Source organism: Dipteris shenzhenensis, chromosome 9 (assembly GCF_047967505.1).
Source record: "Dipteris shenzhenensis isolate YYH24624 ecotype China chromosome 9, Dip_SZ_1.0, whole genome shotgun sequence".
In the NCBI taxonomy this organism is placed as follows: Eukaryota; Viridiplantae; Streptophyta; class Polypodiopsida; order Gleicheniales; family Dipteridaceae; genus Dipteris; species Dipteris shenzhenensis.
Window position 1 is genome coordinate 8039656 of NC_141604.1, and position 20143 is coordinate 8059798.

The 20143-nt window shown below is 43.4% G+C and overlaps 1 protein-coding gene across 4 annotated transcripts in view; it reads right to left on the reverse strand.

The window, feature by feature from the left end:
* Nucleotides 1-1024: 1024 nt before the first annotated feature.
* Nucleotides 1025-20143, reverse strand: part of LOC147898142 (kinesin-like protein KIN-7E, chloroplastic) — a 77557-nt gene continuing 58438 nt past the window's right edge. The window contains exons 22-28 of one of the 4 annotated variants that reach the window (XR_015541494.1): nucleotides 6109-6414; nucleotides 4674-5381; nucleotides 2987-3076; nucleotides 2601-2754; nucleotides 2334-2505; nucleotides 2199-2215; nucleotides 1025-2087 (exon numbers count right to left, since the gene is read on the reverse strand). Coding sequence is in view for 3 of the 4 variants with exons in the window: in XM_087378878.1 (XP_087235004.1) it covers nucleotides 2420-2505; nucleotides 2601-2754; nucleotides 2987-3076; nucleotides 4674-5381; nucleotides 6109-6414 (1344 nt within the window). In the remaining variant the exon portion in view is untranslated. Of the gene's footprint in view, nucleotides 2506-2600; nucleotides 2755-2986; nucleotides 3077-4673; nucleotides 5382-6108; nucleotides 6415-20143 lie in introns of all 4 variants that reach the window. The other 3 variants (XM_087378878.1, XM_087378877.1, XM_087378876.1) reach the window with 3 other exon arrangements.

Below are 20143 nucleotides of genomic sequence, written 5' to 3' on the forward strand. Positions count from 1 at the left end.
TTTTAGAAGTGGCCATTGCATAAAGCTGCGGTTGGCCTATGCCTAGCCTTGTAACATGAACTGAGTATGTGATTGCGTTCTTATTCATTCCATATGCTTGTTGCATTTTACCTGTTCATGCTCAATAACAGATTTAAATACCAATTGAAATGACTATGCTTAATCTTTACATTTGAGGGGATTTAATACTTCTGGGAAAGCAGATTTTATAATTACAAATTCCAATTCATCTAGATACTGAGATTACAATGTTGATTTAAAAAACACTCGGTGTCCCATTTCATCATGTGCTCCATTACCACGATGAACATTTGATAATCAAGGCAGTTTATCGTCGTTGATTGACTCTACAGAAGCAATCTCTTAGTCAACTTACTATCAGCCTCCAACACATTTCTGGTGTTATACGGTCATTGCATGCCCAATAACAACACTAAACAGCGCTTACAAATCAAATGGTCAGTTTTGCTGAATGCCAATGGGACAAATGGATTAAGTCAGCTGTAGCTACAAGGTCACAATCCAGATGCCATATCAAACTTAGTTGGATTTACTCCAGTGAATAGAGTGTTTTAAACATGCACAAGAATTCAGGATGAAAGATGCTTGATAGAGCTACCTGAAGACCTGATCGCTCTTAACGTAAGAGAAGCAGCACACAAAAAACATGAGCTTCCAGTGTCTCATGCAACTCACTCATGAGATGGCTTGCAGATTTCCCGTTAACAGATATGTACTCAAATAGGAAAACACATGATTGTTAAAAAACTTCCAACTGTGGAAGTAAGATTGATGGCCCTAATCAGAGAATAAGCTGATGACACTGTGCAGAACAGAAAGCATGGTCTATACAATATTTCCAAGTACGTTTTGCACCAGGACGTCATAACGTGAATGCAGAAGTGGTCGAAAATGTCGCATTCAAAAGTTGCACATTAGAGGTAGAATTAAAAAACATTTAGGCTTCAAAATAGAGTGCATAAAATGAGTTTCTGATTCCTATATATGTAAAATGGCGCTCGCGTAGCTAATCATAATATGTTTTGCATTAAAAACTTCAATTTTGGCTGGATGAAAAATCTGTCAACAGACTTTTGGGAAGAGAGGGTGGAGGGAGATGCTTTGAAAAAGCACAAGCCTATGTACATATGCGACATGTAACTGCAGATCTCTGCCATTGATGATCTGCACAGGTGATTAGAAGGCATCCTTCTGAATCCTTTCAAGAAACTGAAACATGGTACACCTGATCAAATTTGCCCGATACATCATAAACCTTATCAAATTTGCCGACACTGCTGAGACCAAAATGCTTCGGCCTGTATTCAACTATGAAAGTCAATGTTAAATGTGCAACCAATGTCAACATACCGAGTGATTAAACCATTAGCAGCCAGTATATTATCATACATGAGAGGCAATCATAATTATCTTTGGTACCATCTGAGGGCAAGGCATTCAAAGCCAAGTTCATCTTCCTGCATTAGTTTTGAGGTCGAGGCTTAGGCTTTGAAGCAGCGAGCAGAAGTCTGTATTTGATAGCATTATCAGTATGAGGCATTCACACCCATGACGCTGGCCAGGCCACAAAGGAAGCTCATTCAAGGGCCTGTAATCTTGAAAACCAAAGGACACAAAATCGAGAGCATTTTAAGTTACCAGTCATTTCTTCCTTGCCTTTAACAAGGTTGCATGCATCTGGGGAATAAAAGTCATACAGGACATGTACAAAGAATCAATGAAGCTGGCTTACATCGATATCATAAACAGTGCATGCAAACTGATTAATGTGGCTTCTATTATCCTTTCCATACCCCGCACCTGTTTGGGGCTATGCTGTAACAAGATCTGAAGACTCTAGAAAGTTACATTCACATATTGCAATGAAAACCGGGATGCATTTGACTTTAAGGCTTCCTCGCTGTGCAAACATGCCGGATACCACACCTCCACAATATCCCTGGAGAGGTTGGGCATCCGTAGCTGAGGAGAAAGAATGTAATATAATTGCATTGAAGACTGACTTTCATACAGACTTGATTGGACCTTCTGTTTAACTCCCAAGATAATTCTGCTTTGGGGTCAACGCCCTGTAACCGCAATGCTTAATTAAACAAGGGACATTTTTGTCCATGACCCATTTGATCATTGCGCCAACAGTGCATTGGTGATGCAGACAGGAGTACTCTCCGTAATGAGTCCCGTGCCAAGAAAGCTGCAAGAAATAAATATTGCTCCAGAGAGCTATTAAGAAACCCCTTATCAAATTTTCACGCCCTTAAGACTGGAGGATTAGCGTGCACAATTTAAAATTGGATAAACAGCGAACTGGCCTTGATTTATGATATGAGAACGATGGTTATCTCCTTAAGATTGGCCAGAAACAGTATAAACTCACTGCGATAGCTAAGGGGGGCAATCAGGATGTGTACGTGACGATCCTGTCTTGAATTGTACTCCTGCAAAGCGGGCATTCTGTACATGCTACTGCACACGATTTACACACTGCATTCAACTCACGATCAAAAAACTGTATTAACGCCATGAGCCATTATTAATATACTGGATTGTGAAAAACCAAACATAGCAACAAAACTCACAAGAAAAATGACGGCAAGGAAGGAGAACTGCTGCCGTGGGTGCTTCAAAGCACACTTTGCAGAGATGACTGCTCCTATCATCTTCACTTTGTTGAATCACAGCTGCTATGACTCCACTTTCTTTGTTGTTCTCCAAATTCTCTTGCATTCTAGCCTGCATATGAACGCAAATGGCACAAGATTATGTTTAGAGCACGTCACCAAGGTTGCACCTTTATCAAATTCACCAGCTTAAGAAATGCCAACAGATGTATCAGGTTCAAGTAGCGTTTAAAACTCAAGGTTTCTAAGGGGTGGAATACTGTCTCAAGTTGGAAAAACAAATACATCAGATTGAAAAATACAGCAATGTTGCAGAGATGAGACAAGTCTAGCCGCATATGCACCTTGGCATGGCACAATCGGGTCAATGCTTCAATATGAAGGGCACTGAGATCTTCCAAAGCAGCAAGATCTAAACCATCAAGATCTTCACTCTGTATACAGGAAAAAATAAGGAAAAGTATATTAAACTGGTCAATAGATTGTGCTTGTTATATAAAACCAAAATTCAGAACCATCACAGAAAGCTGCATGACAATGGCAGCAAATATTTTATGTCAAGCAGGAAAATATTCACAATTTCTCCTCTTTGTGCACATTCAATCTGCATTTGCAACAAAGTTCAAGTGTAGACTTTTTTATGAATTCAGGTTATAAAAAGATGAAAGCTAACCATGTTCACCTTCAGATCTAGCAAGAAACCTTCTTCACCAGATGACCTCCTACACATTTATATATCTAACTTTAATATTCTTATTCTTGCCAAGCACAAAAGTGAGGATTTAGATGACTTCTCCTGAGCTACAGTTTAGGCATCACTAGACAAGGCCCGAAATCGAAGTCCTAACACTGAAGCGTCACTTTAAAGTCTATTAAAGAAGCTCATCACCAAATTACTGCTGCTCAAATAAAACCATCTGTACTTTAACGAAAGGGATACATAGAGCTTAAGTACAGCACAACCAAAACACATGGTATATGCTAAGCTTATAATCCTAGTCTATAAGCTTAATAATGCCTGTTCATTTCTCAACATCATCTTATACAAGACAGCACGTTGACAGTTGCCAGAACGTGCATAATCATTAGAAAGAGGCCCTTATGAAGAGCCTAGTGCTCTAAGGCACCAAGAAAAGCATGACAGTCAAGCTCGAGAAACACAAGCTCCAAAAACCATCACATGCATGACTGACTTGCAATAATACCTGCATTGCTCGCATTAGGAGCGACTACCTCAAGCATAGAGACTCTTAGCCTTTTCTCTTAAATTGAATAGGTTAGTCTTTCTGGATATAGAAGATATTGCACCAATGAAGGACGGACCATGGGAGCACTTTGCATCAGATAATTCTCGTGAATCAACACACAAAAAAGTGTAATCTGTTGAGATCTTGTGTTTGGCCTTTTATAAAGAGAGCTACAGCTTGGATCCTCATTGTGCATCATTATACTCAGCCTGCATGACGACTCCTTAAGGACCATTTAACAATTAAAAAATCATTGACACAATATGCTAAATGGTGCGCAAGGATCCACCAAGAAAATCTACCGCCTATACAATTTGTCTTTGTTAAACCCCCCAAAGAAAAAGAATTAAAATAAATGTAAAAATTACTCATATGTTTTTTTCAAAACCGTTGATAAGTTTCGGTGCAACTAAACCCACGATGGTAGGACAATTGAGGACAGATCAATGCTCCGTATCAGAAATTACTGTAATATTTCGCCAAATTGTTATTCAAAGATAAGAATCACTATTTAAATGTCAAAGATAAGGGTTTACTGCATGAGAGGGGCAATGTTTTTAGACAACTAGTGATCCTACATTTTTTCAGCTTTTGTAATTTTTGTTTTCCTGTGAAACTTTTCTGTTACCACTTTTTAGCTTCTGTATTCAGAAAACTTACACTATCCAAAGTGGAAATGAATTAAAGAGGACAAAACTTAATTTAAGCGTAGACCTTGGACTCTACCAACAAAACTCAGAAACGTGTAGCAGCATGCAAGATGATTGAAAGCAATAGATGTTACCTTCAATTGTGAAACAAGTGTTTCAAGCTCTGTACTGTGTTGCCTCTCTTCCTCTAGACACCGATGCAGCTCACTCAAATCCAAACTGCTGTCCAGATTGTTCACTCTTGTACCACCGTTTTCACCTCCACCATCTACAACATTTATCAATTCTGAATCCAGGGCGTTGGTTTCTTCATTGCCTCTTCCCTTCTTGAGTTTTGCAACGAGCACCCACATGCCAGCAAGATCATTTTCCAAGTTTGCTTCACGAGTCTTTGCCTCCTCCAATTTCTTGCGTAACTCTGCTTCTTTCAACTCTTTCTCGGCCAAAGCAGCTTCAAGGCCAGCCTCTCTCTCTTTGCTAGCTAGCCGCTCTCTCTTCAGATCTTCTAATATATTTTCTTCTTCCAATCTCCTTGCGTTGCTAGCATGCATGCGCTGTCGTTCTGTCCTTCCAGTATTATGATTTCCATTCATCAAAGATTTCGATCCAGGCCGAGAATATGCTAGCTCTTGAGCAGCAGCGAGCTCAGCAGCCAGCTTGGTATTTTGATAAGAGAGTTTGGTCACTTCTTCAGCTAAATTTTTCAACTCTACAGCAGCAGCAGAAGCGAGTTCCTTGGCATAAGATGACTCTTCTGCCAGTTTACAGCTTTGAATCTTAAGGCCATCTTTTTCTTCTAACAGCCTGTCTTTCTCCTGTTTGAGCCTCTCAATCTCCACCGCCTGAAAAGTAACCCCCCCCACACCCCCAAAAAAAAAGAAAGAAAAAAATGACATATGGTTAAGCCTTATTGCAATGCATTGTGTGAGCTGCATAATTGCTCGTGCCACCAGTGCAAGTACTAGGCACAGGTGCATGTATGCATATATTCACATCCCAGCAATCGTACATGCATATATTCACATCCCAGCAATCGTAAATAAACATACACCAACATTCTTGTTTGCTAGGATTGTCCCAAAAGGAAGGATAGAGTCAGCAAAGACAAAGGCAAAGAATGCTACCCACACATGCAGTCCTTTTATTCTCACTCAGCCACAACCAACAATAATAGGAACAAACAATTCTCCTTTTGCAAACCCAGAAAGAAAAATTTTAAAGGATTATAAAGAGAAGGTAGCTAGATGGGCAGAGTCAAAACACAGCACGATGTATAAGACACCATAAAATATATAATGTGATATGCCTGTCTCTGATTCTGAAGTGAGATTCAATGAGATGTTCCGATGTTTAGCATCTCAAACTTAACCAAAATGTGTGCTTCCTTGCTTCATAACTGAAAAAAATGCAGTTTCGACCCATTAAGCAGTAATGTGTGTCATGGTTTATTTTCACAATAATAGGATATCTGTCATTCAGCACACAGCCTTCAGACCAGAATGCAGCAATTTCCATTACAATATGAGTTCTCTTATTGAGCATTGATTTAAAAAATTCCAAAATTCCCACCTGTTGAAGTACTTGAGATTGAAGGCCAGACTTCTCAACTGGTTCTTTTGAACTTTCATTCAAAACAAGATTTGGAGTGAAAAAGTCCTCAGCATCTTCGCCCTTAATACATCCACCCTCCCCAGCTGCATTTGTACTGCTTGACAAGCCATCAATGCCCTCGATGTTTTCCACAGAGCTGTTTGTCTGACAATGGTCTTGATCGTGCATGTCTGTGCTCTTTTGATGCATTGAGTTTTCTGTTGCTGCAGCAAGTTGCTGGCGAAGAGATGCGATGGTATTTTGCAATTCAGTGTTTTCAGATACCTGGCAGAAGAAAAAAGGGGGGGTTAAGCCTCAAAGCTATGAGGACATACACAGCTCCACTCCCACCCACCATCCCACCTTCCCCCACAACCACCTACCACTTCCTCCATAACCTTTCGACCTCTTCCATACAATCCATACCCTATCTTTTCCCTCTGCCTCCTCTATATATTCAGAGAATACCTTAGAGAGCATCCAAATATTTTTGTAACTGCAAGTAGCTTTGTATTGGTGGTGGTGTGTGAGTGCATGCCCGGACAGGAAGGAGGGGTGGAGGGCTAGCCTGATTAACAAGAGCACAACCTTTTGCCGAATTTCCAAGCACACGAGCTAAGAAAATAGAGATAACATCGATAACCTACAGACTGGAAACACAGGAAAGCATTTCTTCATTGATTGAAAAGATATACTGCTTCCATGTCAATGGTAGCTGTTTTCTGCTTTTCTGTTTACTCAGTACCACGTTTCCTCTACAATATCAAGAAATGACAATTGACTTTTATTACAAGATTCATTATCAGTAAACGATGTCACTGTTAAAAACCAATGTCTGCTATTTAGGCTAGCAAAGAGGAGTTGTCGTAACAATGATACAGCCATTGCCTGTACACGTCCTTTATTATAAGTCTATCTTCTCAATGTGGAGTTGAGAACGCGTTTGGCAAATATTCAGACAGAGACCTTCCCGATTAATATGCAGGAGGATGACGGTGATTGTGGGCCTCTTCTCCTTCTATATAGTATTTTGTGCACTAGATCCTCAAGTGAAGCTCAACAATCAGTCCAAGATTGAGACAGCAGCAAGTTAAAATTCAGGGGGAGCAAAAGAGAATGTTCACGTCCACAAGGTGTCTTTAAACAAAAATACTTTGCATAAGTTTATTCAATGTGCAGTTTGTAGCCCCTTCCTGGCCACTTACTGCCAATTTACACTCATTTTCACATGGGCAACAATAGTCATCAGCAGAAGCCTTCCTTTCTGCACCCATCCCAACATTGTATACCCTTCTTTGCACAGGTTTCAGTACATTCTCAGATATCTGTTCAGAGATATGTAACACTTGCCATATGCATGCAACTGAAGAGAATCAGCAAGAAGAAAAAAAGGTAGGAAAAACAAAGATGATGGCAGTGTGTACCAATCAGCCCGAGCATCCTCCTAAGATCACTTTTTATGGACAGATCATTGAATATGTCAGTGCCTTCAAGTATTTGGCGATTGACATCCTGGTGGATCACAGATGGTGGCAATGCATACACAGAAGGATCGATACTGGTTGGGGGAAATACTACCAGTTTGAGAATGATTGCAAGCACACTGACACCAGGAATTGGAAAATTCGAAATGTATTGTTTGATGCATATGCAGTGCAGACAATGTTATATGTGTTGGGGTAAAGGCACATTGCCACCCTTTAAAAGTTATGACCCCTATGACTGTCTTCTTAAGACAGTCATAGGGTGAATACCTAATCCTAATAAAACTCTTGAGTTTGTGGTGTGGCTCAACACATTTTTCACACACCCACACTTCTTGTGTCTCCCTCTCTCTGTCTCCATTGTTCCACTCCCTCTCTCTTTCCCTCACAAGTGGTATCAGAGCCACTCTCTCCCTCTCTCTCTACCCCTCCCTCTACCCCTCCCTCTCCCCTCGGGCCTCGTGCCCTCAGCATCGAGCAGGGCAGCAGCGCGCGCGAGTAGGGCGAGGCAGCAGCGCGCGGGGCAGCAGCGCGCGAGCAGGGCGAGGCAGCCAGCGCGCAGGAGCAGCTGCACGAGCAGCTATAGCTGCAACAGCAGCTAGCTGCTGCTAGCTGCTACCCGCTACCAGGCGGGCGCAGCCAGCGCGCGCACCGCACAGCACCGGCCGCGCGCAGCCAGCGCACGCAGCACGCAGCAACGGCCGCGCAACCAGGCTGCACAGGCAGCCGTACCGCAGCAACCAGCCGCGACAAGTACGGCCAGCCGTACCGGCTGTACGGAAGCCGTATAGGCAGCCGTACCGTACCAGCTGTACGGACGCGGCTGTACGGACGCCGCGACAAGCAGGTACAGGTCGAAATTTTTTTTGGAGATCCGTGCCCTCGCAGGTACAGGGTACAGCAGGTACCCTGCGCAGGTACAGAAGGTACAGCAGGCAAAGATTTTTTTTTTGGGGGAAGAAGAATAAGAGAGCACTCTGCTCTGCATTCCCGGAATTTTTTCAGTTCTAAAACTGTGTGTTTGAGGTACAGCAAGTACACTCGTGTCCCTCGTGCTTGAGGTGACTAGTGCCACAGTGTGTGGTGGTTGCACAGTTATTTTGTTTCGGGAAGGTCAGATGCCTTAAATTGCAGAGGGCTTTTATGCTTTTGCTGAGTGCAAATCTCAGTTTTCGGGTGACAATTTCAAAGGGCTTTTGCCTAAAAGTGTATGCAGTGTATGCCTTGAGGCACTGTGGAGCCAGGGTGCCCACATTGGTCTTGTTTTCCGCAGTGTATCAGTGACATTTCTTTGCAGGTCACATTTTGTGTACAGCACTTAGAAAATCTCAGTTGAGCCACGCTTGGCCAGGGCGCATCGAGTTTACTCGGTCCATAACTGTCCATCGTTGACAGTGCTCAAAAGATTTTCTCTTCAGTGTTTGTACGTTGGGATCTGTGTTGTTACTGTGTACACAGGGCCGTTTATGCATTACTTTGTCAGGTGAAAGTGCCAGGAGAGCGCTGTATTTTGTATGCTACCTCAGTGTTGAGGTGTTTTTCACTTGGTACAGGTGTCAAATCGAGGGGCTTTTGCCCAGATTTTGCTTGTGAGCACTTGAGTTACTGTTTGAGAACTTCAGATGCCTTTTATCCCCTTGGCAGAAGGGTGATTGTTTGGGATTTGTCCCATACTTTGTTGCAGGTTTTGTGACAGGCTGAGGTGTTTGGAGCCTTTTTCAGTGAACAAAACAGTGTATGACAAGTGGTTTATGCATATAAAATCAGTGCAATACCTCATCTGAGGTGGGAGAAGTGATCACAAGACATCAGTGTTTTGTGTTTCGTCAGATGATGATGCACTTGTAAAGCACTTGTGGAACAGCTGCAGCATTCTGAAGTTACTGTTTTATGCCTATTTGAGCACGGTACAGTGTGTCAGAAGGTACAGTGACTGGAGGGAAAATTTTCTGTTTTGCTGCAGATTTTTTGACAGTAAAAAACAGCACTATTGTGAGTACTCCTCGCTCTTGATAGAGCAGGTTTTCTGAGAAATGAGAATTTTATTTAGTCATTTTTGACTTACAGGGAGTCAGGCACTTTCCTTATCTGATATGGCATCAGGGGGAAGTGAATCTTCAATACTGAACATAAAGAAATTGGAAGGGGCACACAATTATGCATTATGGGCAGAACACTGTTTGAATGTACTTCTGCTAGCCATCTGGGATGGCAGATGATGAGTGGGAAGAGCTTGATTTGTCCACAAGGGCTGCTATCATGCTTACTCTCACTGATTCTCTTGTGTTCAATGTTCAGGCTGAAAAGACCTCTTATGGCCTATGGCAGAGGCTAGAAGAGTTGTATGCCCAAAAGAGTTCAGCCAGCAAGGTTTATTGGTTGAAGAAGCTTGTCGACCTTCGCATGAAGGAAGGTACAGCTATGACCTCACACTTGAGTGCGTTCAATGCCATCTTTACACAACTTATTGCACAGGGATTGAACCTTGATGAGGAGTTCAAGGCTACTTTCTTGTTGTGTACCCTTCCTGAGAGTTGGGACACTTTCAAGACCACTCTGTCAAATTCAAATGTCACTCTTATGTATGCTGATGTGGAGAGCTCTCTCCTTATGGAGGAGATGAGCAGGAAGAATAATATGGGCAGCAAGTCTTCCAATGCTTTGCAGGTACAGGAAAGAGGTAGGACTCAGCAGAAGGGGAGATCTGCTGGCAAGTCCAAATCCCGCAGTCAGTCCCGTGGCAAAAAGGATATTAAATGCTTTTACTGTGGCAAGAAGGGACATGTGAAGTCTAAGTGCTTCAAGTTTATACGAGATCAGAAAGCCAAGAAGGCTGAGACAAGGATGCAGGCAATGGAAGCAAAGGCAAAGGCAAGGCCAAGGCAGATGACTTGGATGCAGTGAATGTTGCAGCAGAGGACAGTGACAGTGACAGACATGATGTTTTATGCTCTTCTGCTGTAATTGCACATACATTGGTTGTTGATGGCCTTGACATGCATACCTGGCTCTTGGATTCAGGTGCTTCTTTTCATGTTACTCCTCATAGGGAGTGGTTCACTTCCTACACAGGTACTCATGAAGTTGTTCACCTTGGGAACAACTATGCATGTCAGATTGCAGGGATTGGCAGTATACAGATAGTATTCCCTGATGGACGCATATTTATGCTTGATGGTGTTCGCCATGTGCCGCAAATCAAGAAAAATATGATTAGCACTGGCTTGTTGGATGACAGTGGTTACCACACCACATTTGGGGATTCCAAATGGGTGATTACTGATGGCCAGGTTGTAGTGGCTGAGGGTTATAAGAGTGATACCTTGTACCCTCTTTATGTTTCCAGTGTAGGTAATCATGTTGTTGCCATAACCGAGCTGCCGAAGGTTTCATTGTGGCATAGCCGGTTGGGACACATGTCCGTTAAAGGAATGCAAGAACTGTCACGTTTGGGTTATCTGCCGTCTCTTTCATTTTCAGATTTGCCTACTTGTGATCATTGCATTTTTGGAAAGCATTCTATGACTCCTCATAAGAGGAGAACTCCCTAGAATAGAGCACCGCTTGATCTAATGCACACTGATTTGTGTGAAATGCCACAGCTATCACTAGGGGGTGCAAAGTATTTCATTACTTTTATTGATGATGCCACACGCAAAGTGTGGGTCTATTTCTTGAAGCATAAGAGCGATGCCTTAGATGCTTTCAAGAAGTTTGTTGCTCAGGTTGAGAATCGGACAGGACGCAGGCTGAAATGCCTCAAATCCGATAATGGGGGTGAGTATGTGTCACATGCTTTTGTACAGTTTTGCGAAGCTAAGGGCATTAAACAGGAACTCATAGCCCCTCATAATGCATCTCAAAATGGTGTGAGTTAGCGGATGAATCGAACTATTCAGGAGAAAGTTCGATGTATGTTGTCTTATGCTGCATTGCCCCATGGCTTTTGGGCAGAAGCCGTGCAAACAGCAGTTCACCTAATTAACAGGTCGCCGAACAAGGCTTTGGAGTTGAAAGTGCCAGAGGAGGTGTGGTCTGGCAAGCCACCTTCATATAAGCACTTACGTGTGTTGGGCTGCGAGTGCTTTGCTCATATACGCAAAGAACTGCGCACCAAACTGGAGCCAAAGTCTTTCAGATGCATCTTCATGGGTTACGGTGACGAAGGTGAAATGGGGTACAGATTATGGGATCCTGTCAAACGGAAGATTATACGCAGCAATGACGTCATCTTTAAAGAGGATTGTGTACACAAAGAACCCGTGCAACCTGTGGAATACAGGAGGGTTGTTTATGATGATGTTGGACAGCAAAGAATGCCCATTAATATGCAGCAGCAGGCTGCTGTAGATAACCCTGTCCAAGAGGGTATACAAGCTGAAAATCAGCCAGACAATTTTGCCAATGATGCACCACTGGATATGCCAGCAAATGGCGCTGTAGAACAGCCAAATATGGTGGTACAGCCACCCGTCATGCATGACGAACAGGCTAGACAGCAGCCTAATCCGGAACATTTTGTTAGGAGGAGCACCCGTGTACAACGGCCTCCTGACAGGTTTGTTCCAGGAGCCAATAATGTGGCTGATTTTATCATGCTGACAGATTGTGGTGAGCCTTCCATCTTCAAGGAAGCTATGGGAAGAACAGAGAAAAGGAAGTGGGAGAAAGCCATGCAGTCAGAAATGGACTCCCTACTTCAAAATGATACATGGGACTTGGTGCAGCTACCTGCAGGCAGAAAGGTTTTGCCATGCAAGTGGGTTTACAAAGTCAAAGTGGATTCAAATGCTTTACCGAAGTATAAGGCCAGATTGGTTGCCAAGGGATTTAAGCAGGAGAAGGGCATTGACTTTGATGAGATCTTTTCCCCTGTAGTCAAGATGACTACTTTGAGAGCAGTGTTAGCTCTTGTTGCTCATGAGGACATGGATTTATGTCAGATGGATGTGAAGACTGCTTTTCTTCACGGAGATCTCCATGATGAGATCTACATGAGTCAGCCAGAGGGATATGCTGTTAAAGGGAAAGAGCAGCTTGTGTGTAAGCTCAAGAGGAGCTTGTATGGAGTCAAGCAGGCGCCAAGAGAATGGTACAAGAAGTTTGATGCCTTCATGCAGTCCCAAGGGTATCATAGGTGTGAGACCGATCACTGCTTGTACACCAAACGGGCAAAGGATGGCAGTTTGATGCTACTCATTCTATATGTTGATGACATGCTGATTGCCAGCAAATCTCAGCAGGAGATTAATGCTTTGAAGAAGCAACTGCATAAGTCTTTTGACATGAAAGACTTGGCCGAGGGTTGGTTGGTACAAGAGTCACTTGTATATATTTCTGAGTTTCTTGTTGATGTGGATAGCTCTCTCCCACGACTGTGGAGAGATGATGAAGACCTAAGGATGACCTCTATTGTGCCTCAAGGGAAGTGACAGGTCCAAGGGACTTTTGTTTCTGTCGCAGAAGGAGTACATTGACAAAGTACTGCAGAGGTTTAAAATGGAGGGGGGGAAGTCTATTAGTACCCCATTGCCTCCACATTTAAAACTCAGCAGTAAGGACAGCCCCAGATCAAATGATGATAAGGCTGAGATGGCCAAGGTTCCGTATGCATCTGCAGTTGGTTCTTTGATGTATGCCATGGTTGCCACTCGTCCAGATATTGCTTTTGCGGTAGGAGTCATCAGCAGGTATATGGCAAATCCAGGCAAGCGGCACTGGGAAGCAGTGAAAGGCGTTGAGGTATCTCAAGGGTACCAAAGACTTGTGCATATGCTATGGTAGGCAAGATGCATTGGTGCATGGTTTTACAGATTCAGACTATGCAGGGAATGCAGATAACCGGAAGTCTACTACCGGTTATATTTTCACATTTGCAGGAGGTGCTATATCATGGGTGTCTCGGTTGCAGAAATGCATTGCACTGTCAACCACTGAAGCTGAATATGTTGCAGCCACTGAGGCTTGCAAGGAAGCAATATGGCTTACTCGGCTGGTGGGAGATTTGGGCATTACAGGAGATATGCCAGTTTTGCATTGTGATAGTCAGAGTGCTATCATGTTGGCAAAGAATCCGGTCTTTCATCAGAAGACCAAGCACATAGATGTGAAATACCATTTCATCAGGGAGGTACTTGAAGACAAGCGGCTTGAGCTTGTGAAGGTGCATACTGATGATAATCCTGCAGATTTGCTCACTAAGAGCCTGCCTACAGAGCGGTTTGCACATTGTCGCCACATCATGGGATTAGGATGAGACCATTCTTATTTTATGGTCTTGTATACAGTAACTGTATATTGCTGTAATTTTTATTCTTTTCTCCCCTTTAGGCACATTGGCCTTTAGGTGGGAGGTTGTTGGGGTAAAGGCACATTGCCACCCTTTAAAAGTTATGACCCCTATGACTGTCTTAAGACAGTCATAGGGTGAATACCTAATCCTAATAAAACTCTTGAGTTTGTGGTGTGGCTCAACACATTTTTCACACACCCACACTTCTTGTGTCTCCCTCTCTCTGTCTCCATTGTTCCACTTCCTCTCTCTTTCCCTCACAATATGGAGTGGAAGTATGGGGAGGCAGTATTTCAGCATCTACATGGAATGAGATTGAAAAAATGCAGAAAGCATTTCTACGCAAGCACTTTGGTGTCAAACCCACTACCCCATACTCGGTGCTTCTATTGGAAACAGGTAGGAGGCCGATCGAATTTCATGCATTGATCAGAGTTATGCAATATTTGCTAGAGGTGCAGCAAATGCCACCAGATAGACTACCTTATAGAGCATGGACTGCCAGCACAAAGCTTCAAAAGAATCACAAAAGTAAGATCATTTGTACAGGGTGGGCAACAGACATAAGGAAATGGTTCAGCCGATGGAAAGTAGATGCGTACTTGACCATGCCGCCTGAAAAGGTCACCATGCAAGAATTTCAAATGTCCCTACTGAGCACTTTGCAGACCCACCGGTTGACAAATGAAAAGAGGACAAAGCTGGAGTATTGTCAAGACAACATAAACCCTTCATGTTGGTCTACATACATGTCCATGGAGGCCTCTGCTCAGCCCTACATTAGCACACCTATTCCCCTTCTCTATCGCAGAAATATAGCCAGGTTTTGCACCAGATCTCATACGCTTGCTATAGAGAAGGGAGCTTGGATGCATCAACCCAGACACGCCAGAGTTTGTACTCTTTGCGACTTGCAGTCAGTTGAGACGGAAGCACGTGTAGCTTTATAGTGCCCTCGATATGCACATCAGGGAGGACAACCAGCAGATACTGGAGGACTCTGCTCAATTGACATCACTTCTCTCTACTGCCTCTCCGACAACATTGGGATCTTTTGTCACCCGTCTTTTTACATGTCGTCAGGAACTCATAGATTCCTGACCCCTCTTTTTTAGCAGACTTTCTTTACATTGTATTGAGATGGTCCCATGGGTCATTTTTAGCCCCCCGTGGACGTTGATAAATTCTACTTCTCTCTCTCTCTCTCTCTCTCTCTCTCTCTCTCTCTCTCACACACACACTTTTTTTTTTGTGAAATCTTTGATTTATTAAATTATATGAGTAGCAACCTCAAAACAAGGTGCTACAATTACATCAACTGAAAATTTCAGTATATGCCAAAAAGACCTCATGATCTATGAGAGGGGGAAGAGAGAAGGAAGGGAGCAAGAGAGTGAGAGTCAGAGAGAGACACACTAGTGTGGGTGTGAAGTGAAAAGTGAGCCACACCACAAACTCACTTATGTTTTATTAGGATTAGGTTTACCCTATGACTGTCTTAAGACAGTCATAGGTATCCTATCTTTAATTCTTTTAATTAAGGGTAGGCAATGTGCCTTTACCCCAACAACCTCCCACCTAAAGGCCAATGTGCCTAAAGGGGAGAAAAGAATAAAAATTACAGCAATATACAGTTACTGTATACTAGACCATAAAGTAAGAATGGTCTCATCCTAATCCCATGATGTGGCGGCAATGTGCAAACCGCTCTGTAGGCAAGCTCTTAGTGAGCAAATCTGCAGGATTATCATCAGTATGTACTTTCACAAGCTCAAGACGCTTGTCTTCCAGTACTTCCCTGATGAAATGATATTTCACTTCTATGTGCTTGGTCTTCTTATGAAAGACCGGATTCTTTGCCAACATGATAGCACTCTGACTATCACAATGCAAAACTGGCATGTCACCTGTAATGCCCAAATCTCCCACCAGCCGAGTAAGCCATATTGCTTCCTTGCAAGCCTCAGTGGCTGCAACATATTCAGCTTCTGTGGTTGACAGTGCAACGCATTTCTGCAACCGAGACACCCATGATATAGCACCTCCTGCAAATGTGAAAATATAACCGGTAGTAGACTTCCGGTTATCTGCATTCCCTGCATAGTCTGAATCTGTAAAACCATGCACCAATGCATCCTTCCTACCATAGCATATGCATAAGTCTTTGGTACCTTTGAGATACCTCAAGACACCTTTCACTGCTTCCCAATGCCGCTTGCCTGGATTTGCCATATACCTGCTGATGACTCCCACCGCAAAAGCAATATCCGGACGAGTGGCAACCATGGCATACATCAAAGATCCAACTGCAGATGCATACGGAACCTTGGCCATTTCAGCCTTATCATCATCTGATCTGGGGCTGTCCTTACTGCTGAGTTTTAAATGTGGAGGCAACGGGGTACTAATGGACTTCCCCCCCTCCATTTTAAACCTCTGCAGTACTTTGTCAATATACTCTTTCTGTGACAGAAACAAAAGTCCCTTGGACCTGTCACGAGTAATACGCATGCCAAGAATATGATTTGCATCACCCAAGTCTTTCATGTCAAAAGACTTATGCAGTTGTTTCTTCAAAGCACTAATCTCATGCTGAGATTTACTGGCAATAAGCATGTCATCCACATATAGAATGAGTAGCATCAAACTGCCATCCTTTGCCCGTTTGGTGTATAAGCAATGATCGGTCTCACACCGATGATACCCTTGGGACTGCATGAAGGCATCAAACTTCTTGTACCATTCTCTTGGTGCCTGCTTGAGTCCATACAAGCTCCTTTTGAGCTTACACACAAGCTGCTCTTTCCCTTTAACAGCATATCCCTCTGGCTGACTCATATAGATCTCATCATGGAGATCTCCGTGAAGAAAAGCTGTCTTAACATCCATCTGACATAAATCCATGTCATCATGAGCAACAAGAGCTAACACTGCTCTCAAAGTAGTCATCTTGACTACAGGGGAAAAAATCTCATCAAAATCAATGCCCTTCTCCTGCTTAAATCCCTTGGCAACCAATCTGGCCTTATACCGAGGTAAAGCATTTGAATCCACTTTGACTTTGTAAACCCACTTGCATGGCAAAACCTTTCTGCCTGCAGGTAACTGCACCAAGTCCCATGTATCATTCTGAAGTAGGGAGTCCACTTCTGACTGCATGGCTTTCTCCCACTTCTTTTTCTCTGCTCTTCCCATAGCTTCCTTGAAGCTGGAAGGCTCACCACAATCTGTCAGCATGATAAAATCAGCCACATTATTGGCTCCTGGAACAAACCTGGCAGGAGGCCGTTGTGCACGGGAGCTCCTCCTAACAAAATGTTCCGGATTAGGCTGCTGTCCAGCCTGTTCTTCATGCATGACAGGTGGCTGTACCACCATATCTGGCTGTGCTACAGCTCCATCTGCTGGCATATCCAGTGGTACATCATTGGCAAAATTATTTGGCTGATTTCCAGCCTGTATACCCTCTTGAACAGGGTGATCTGCAGCAGGCTGCTGCTGCATATAAATGGGCATTCTTTGCTGTCCAACATCATCATAAATAACCCTCCTGTATTCCACAGGTTGCACGGGTTCCTTGTGTACACTATCTTCTTTAAAGATGACATCATTGCTGCGTATAATCTTCCGTTTAACGGGATCCCATAACCTGTACCCCATTTCACCTTCGTCACCATATCCCATAAAGATGCATCTGATAGACTTTGGATCCAGTTTGGTGCGTAGTTCTTTGCGTACATGAGCAAAGCACTCGCAGCCAAATACACGTAAGTGCTTATATGAGGGTGGCTTGCCAGACCACACCTCCTCTGACACTTTCAACTCCAAAGCCTTGTTTGGCGACCTGTTAATAATGTGAACTGCTGTTTGCACGGCTTCTGCCCAAAAGCCATGGGGTAATGCAGCATAAGACAACATACATCGAACCTTCTCCTGAACAGTTCGATTCATCCGCTCACTTGCACCATTTTGAGATGCATTATGAGGGGCTGTGAGTTCCTGTTTGATGCCCTTAGCTTGGCAAAACTGCACAAAAGCATGTGACACATACTCACCCCCATTATCGGATCTGAGGCATTTCAGCCTACGACCTGTCCGATTCTCAACCTGAGCGACAAACCTCTTGAAAGCATCTAGGGCATCTCCCTTATGCTTCAAGAAATAGACCCACACCTTACGTGTGGCATCATCAATGAAAGTAATAAAATATTTGGCACCCCCTAGTGATAACTGTGGCATCTCACACAAATCAGTGTGCACTAGATCAAGTGGTGCTCTATTCTGGGGAGTTCTCCTCCTATGAGGAGTCACAGAATGCTTGCCAAAAATACAGTGATCACAAGTAGGCAAATCTGAAAAAAAGAGAGGCGGCAGATAACCCAAACGTGACAGTTCTTGCATTCCCTTAACAGACATGTGTCCCAACCGGCTATGCCACAATGAAACCTTTGGCAGCTCGGTTATGGCAACAACATGATTACCCACACTGGAAACATAAAGAGGGTACAAGGTATCACTCTTAAAACCCTCAGCCACTACAGTATGGCCATCAGTAATCACCCATTTGGAATCCCCAAATGTGGTGTGGTAACCACTGTCATCCAATAAGCCAGTGCTAATCAGATTTTTCTTGATTTGCGGCACATGGCGAACACCATCAAGCATAAATGACTGTCCATCAGGAAGTACTATCTGTATACTGCCAATCCCTGCAATCTGACATGCATAGTTGTTCCCAAGATGAACAACTCCATGAGTACCTGTGTAGGAAGTAAACCACTCCCTATGAGGTGTAACATGAAAAGAGGCACCTGAATCCAAGAGCCAGGTGTGCATGTCATGGCCATCAATAACCAAAGCATGTGCTATTACAGCAGAAGAGCATAAAACATCATGTATGTCACTGTCACTGTCCTCTGCTGCAACATTCACTGCATCCAAGTCATCTGCCTTGGCCTTGCCTTTGCCTTTGCTTGCATTTCCTGCATCCTTTGTTTCAGCCTTCTTGGCTTTCTGATCCCGTATGAACTTGAAGCACTTCGACTTCACATGTCCCTTCTTGCCACAATAAAAGCATTCAATGTCCTTTTTGCCACGGGACTGACTACGGGATTTGGACTTACTAGCAGATCTCCCCTTCTGCTGAGTCCTGCCTCTGTCCTGTACCTGCAAAGCACTTGAAGACTTGCTGCCCGCATTATTCTTCCTGCTCATCTCCTCCATAAGAAGAGAGCTCTCTACATCAGCATAAATAAGAGTGGCATTTGAGTTTGACAGGGTGGTCTTGAAAGTGTCCCAACTCTCAGGAAGAGTACACAACAAGAAAGTAGCCTTGAACTCCTCATCAAGGTTCAACCCCTGTGCAATCAGCTGTGTAAAGATAGCATTGAACTCACTCAAGTGTGAGGTCATAGCTGTACCTTCCTTCATGCGAAGATCAACCAGCTTCTTCAGCCAATAAACCTTACTGGCTGAGCTCTTTTGGGCATATAATTCCTCTAGTCTTGGCCATAGACCATAAGAGGTCTTTTCAGCCTGTACATTGAACACAAGAGTGTCTGATATAGTAAGCATGATAGCTGCCCTCGCGGACAAATCAAGGTCTTCCCAGTCATCAGCTGCCATATCAGATGGCTTGACACCCTTTACCCTTATGGGCTTAGCAATCTTCTTTAACAGAAGAACATTCAAGCACTGTTCTGCCCATAATGCATAGTTATGTGCTCCTTCCAGTTTCTTTATGTTCAGAATTGAAGAATCACCTCCTCCTGATGCCATATCAGATGAGGAAAGTACCTGACTCCCTGGAAGTAAAAAAAAGACTGAATAAAAGTTCTGATTTCTCAGAAAAGCCTGCTCTATTCAAGAGCCAGAAGCACTCTCAAAGGTGCTGTTTTTACTGTCAGTAAAATCTGCAGCAAAACAGTAAATGTCCCTGCAAATACTGTACCTTCTAACAAACTGTTCTGAGCTCAAAGAGGCATAAAAACAGTAATTTCAGACTGCTGCTGCTGCTCAACAAGAGCTTAACAGTGCATACTTATCTGACAAAACCACCAACACTGCTGTAAACACTGGTGTACTGACTGTACTGATCACTTCTCCCACCTCAGATGAGGTATGTTACTGACTGAAATTGCAGAAACCACTTGACAAACATCCCAAAAAAAAAAAAAAAAAAAAAAAAAAAAAGATCCTTCAGCCTGTTACAAAGCCTGCAACAGAAGATGGGATAAAT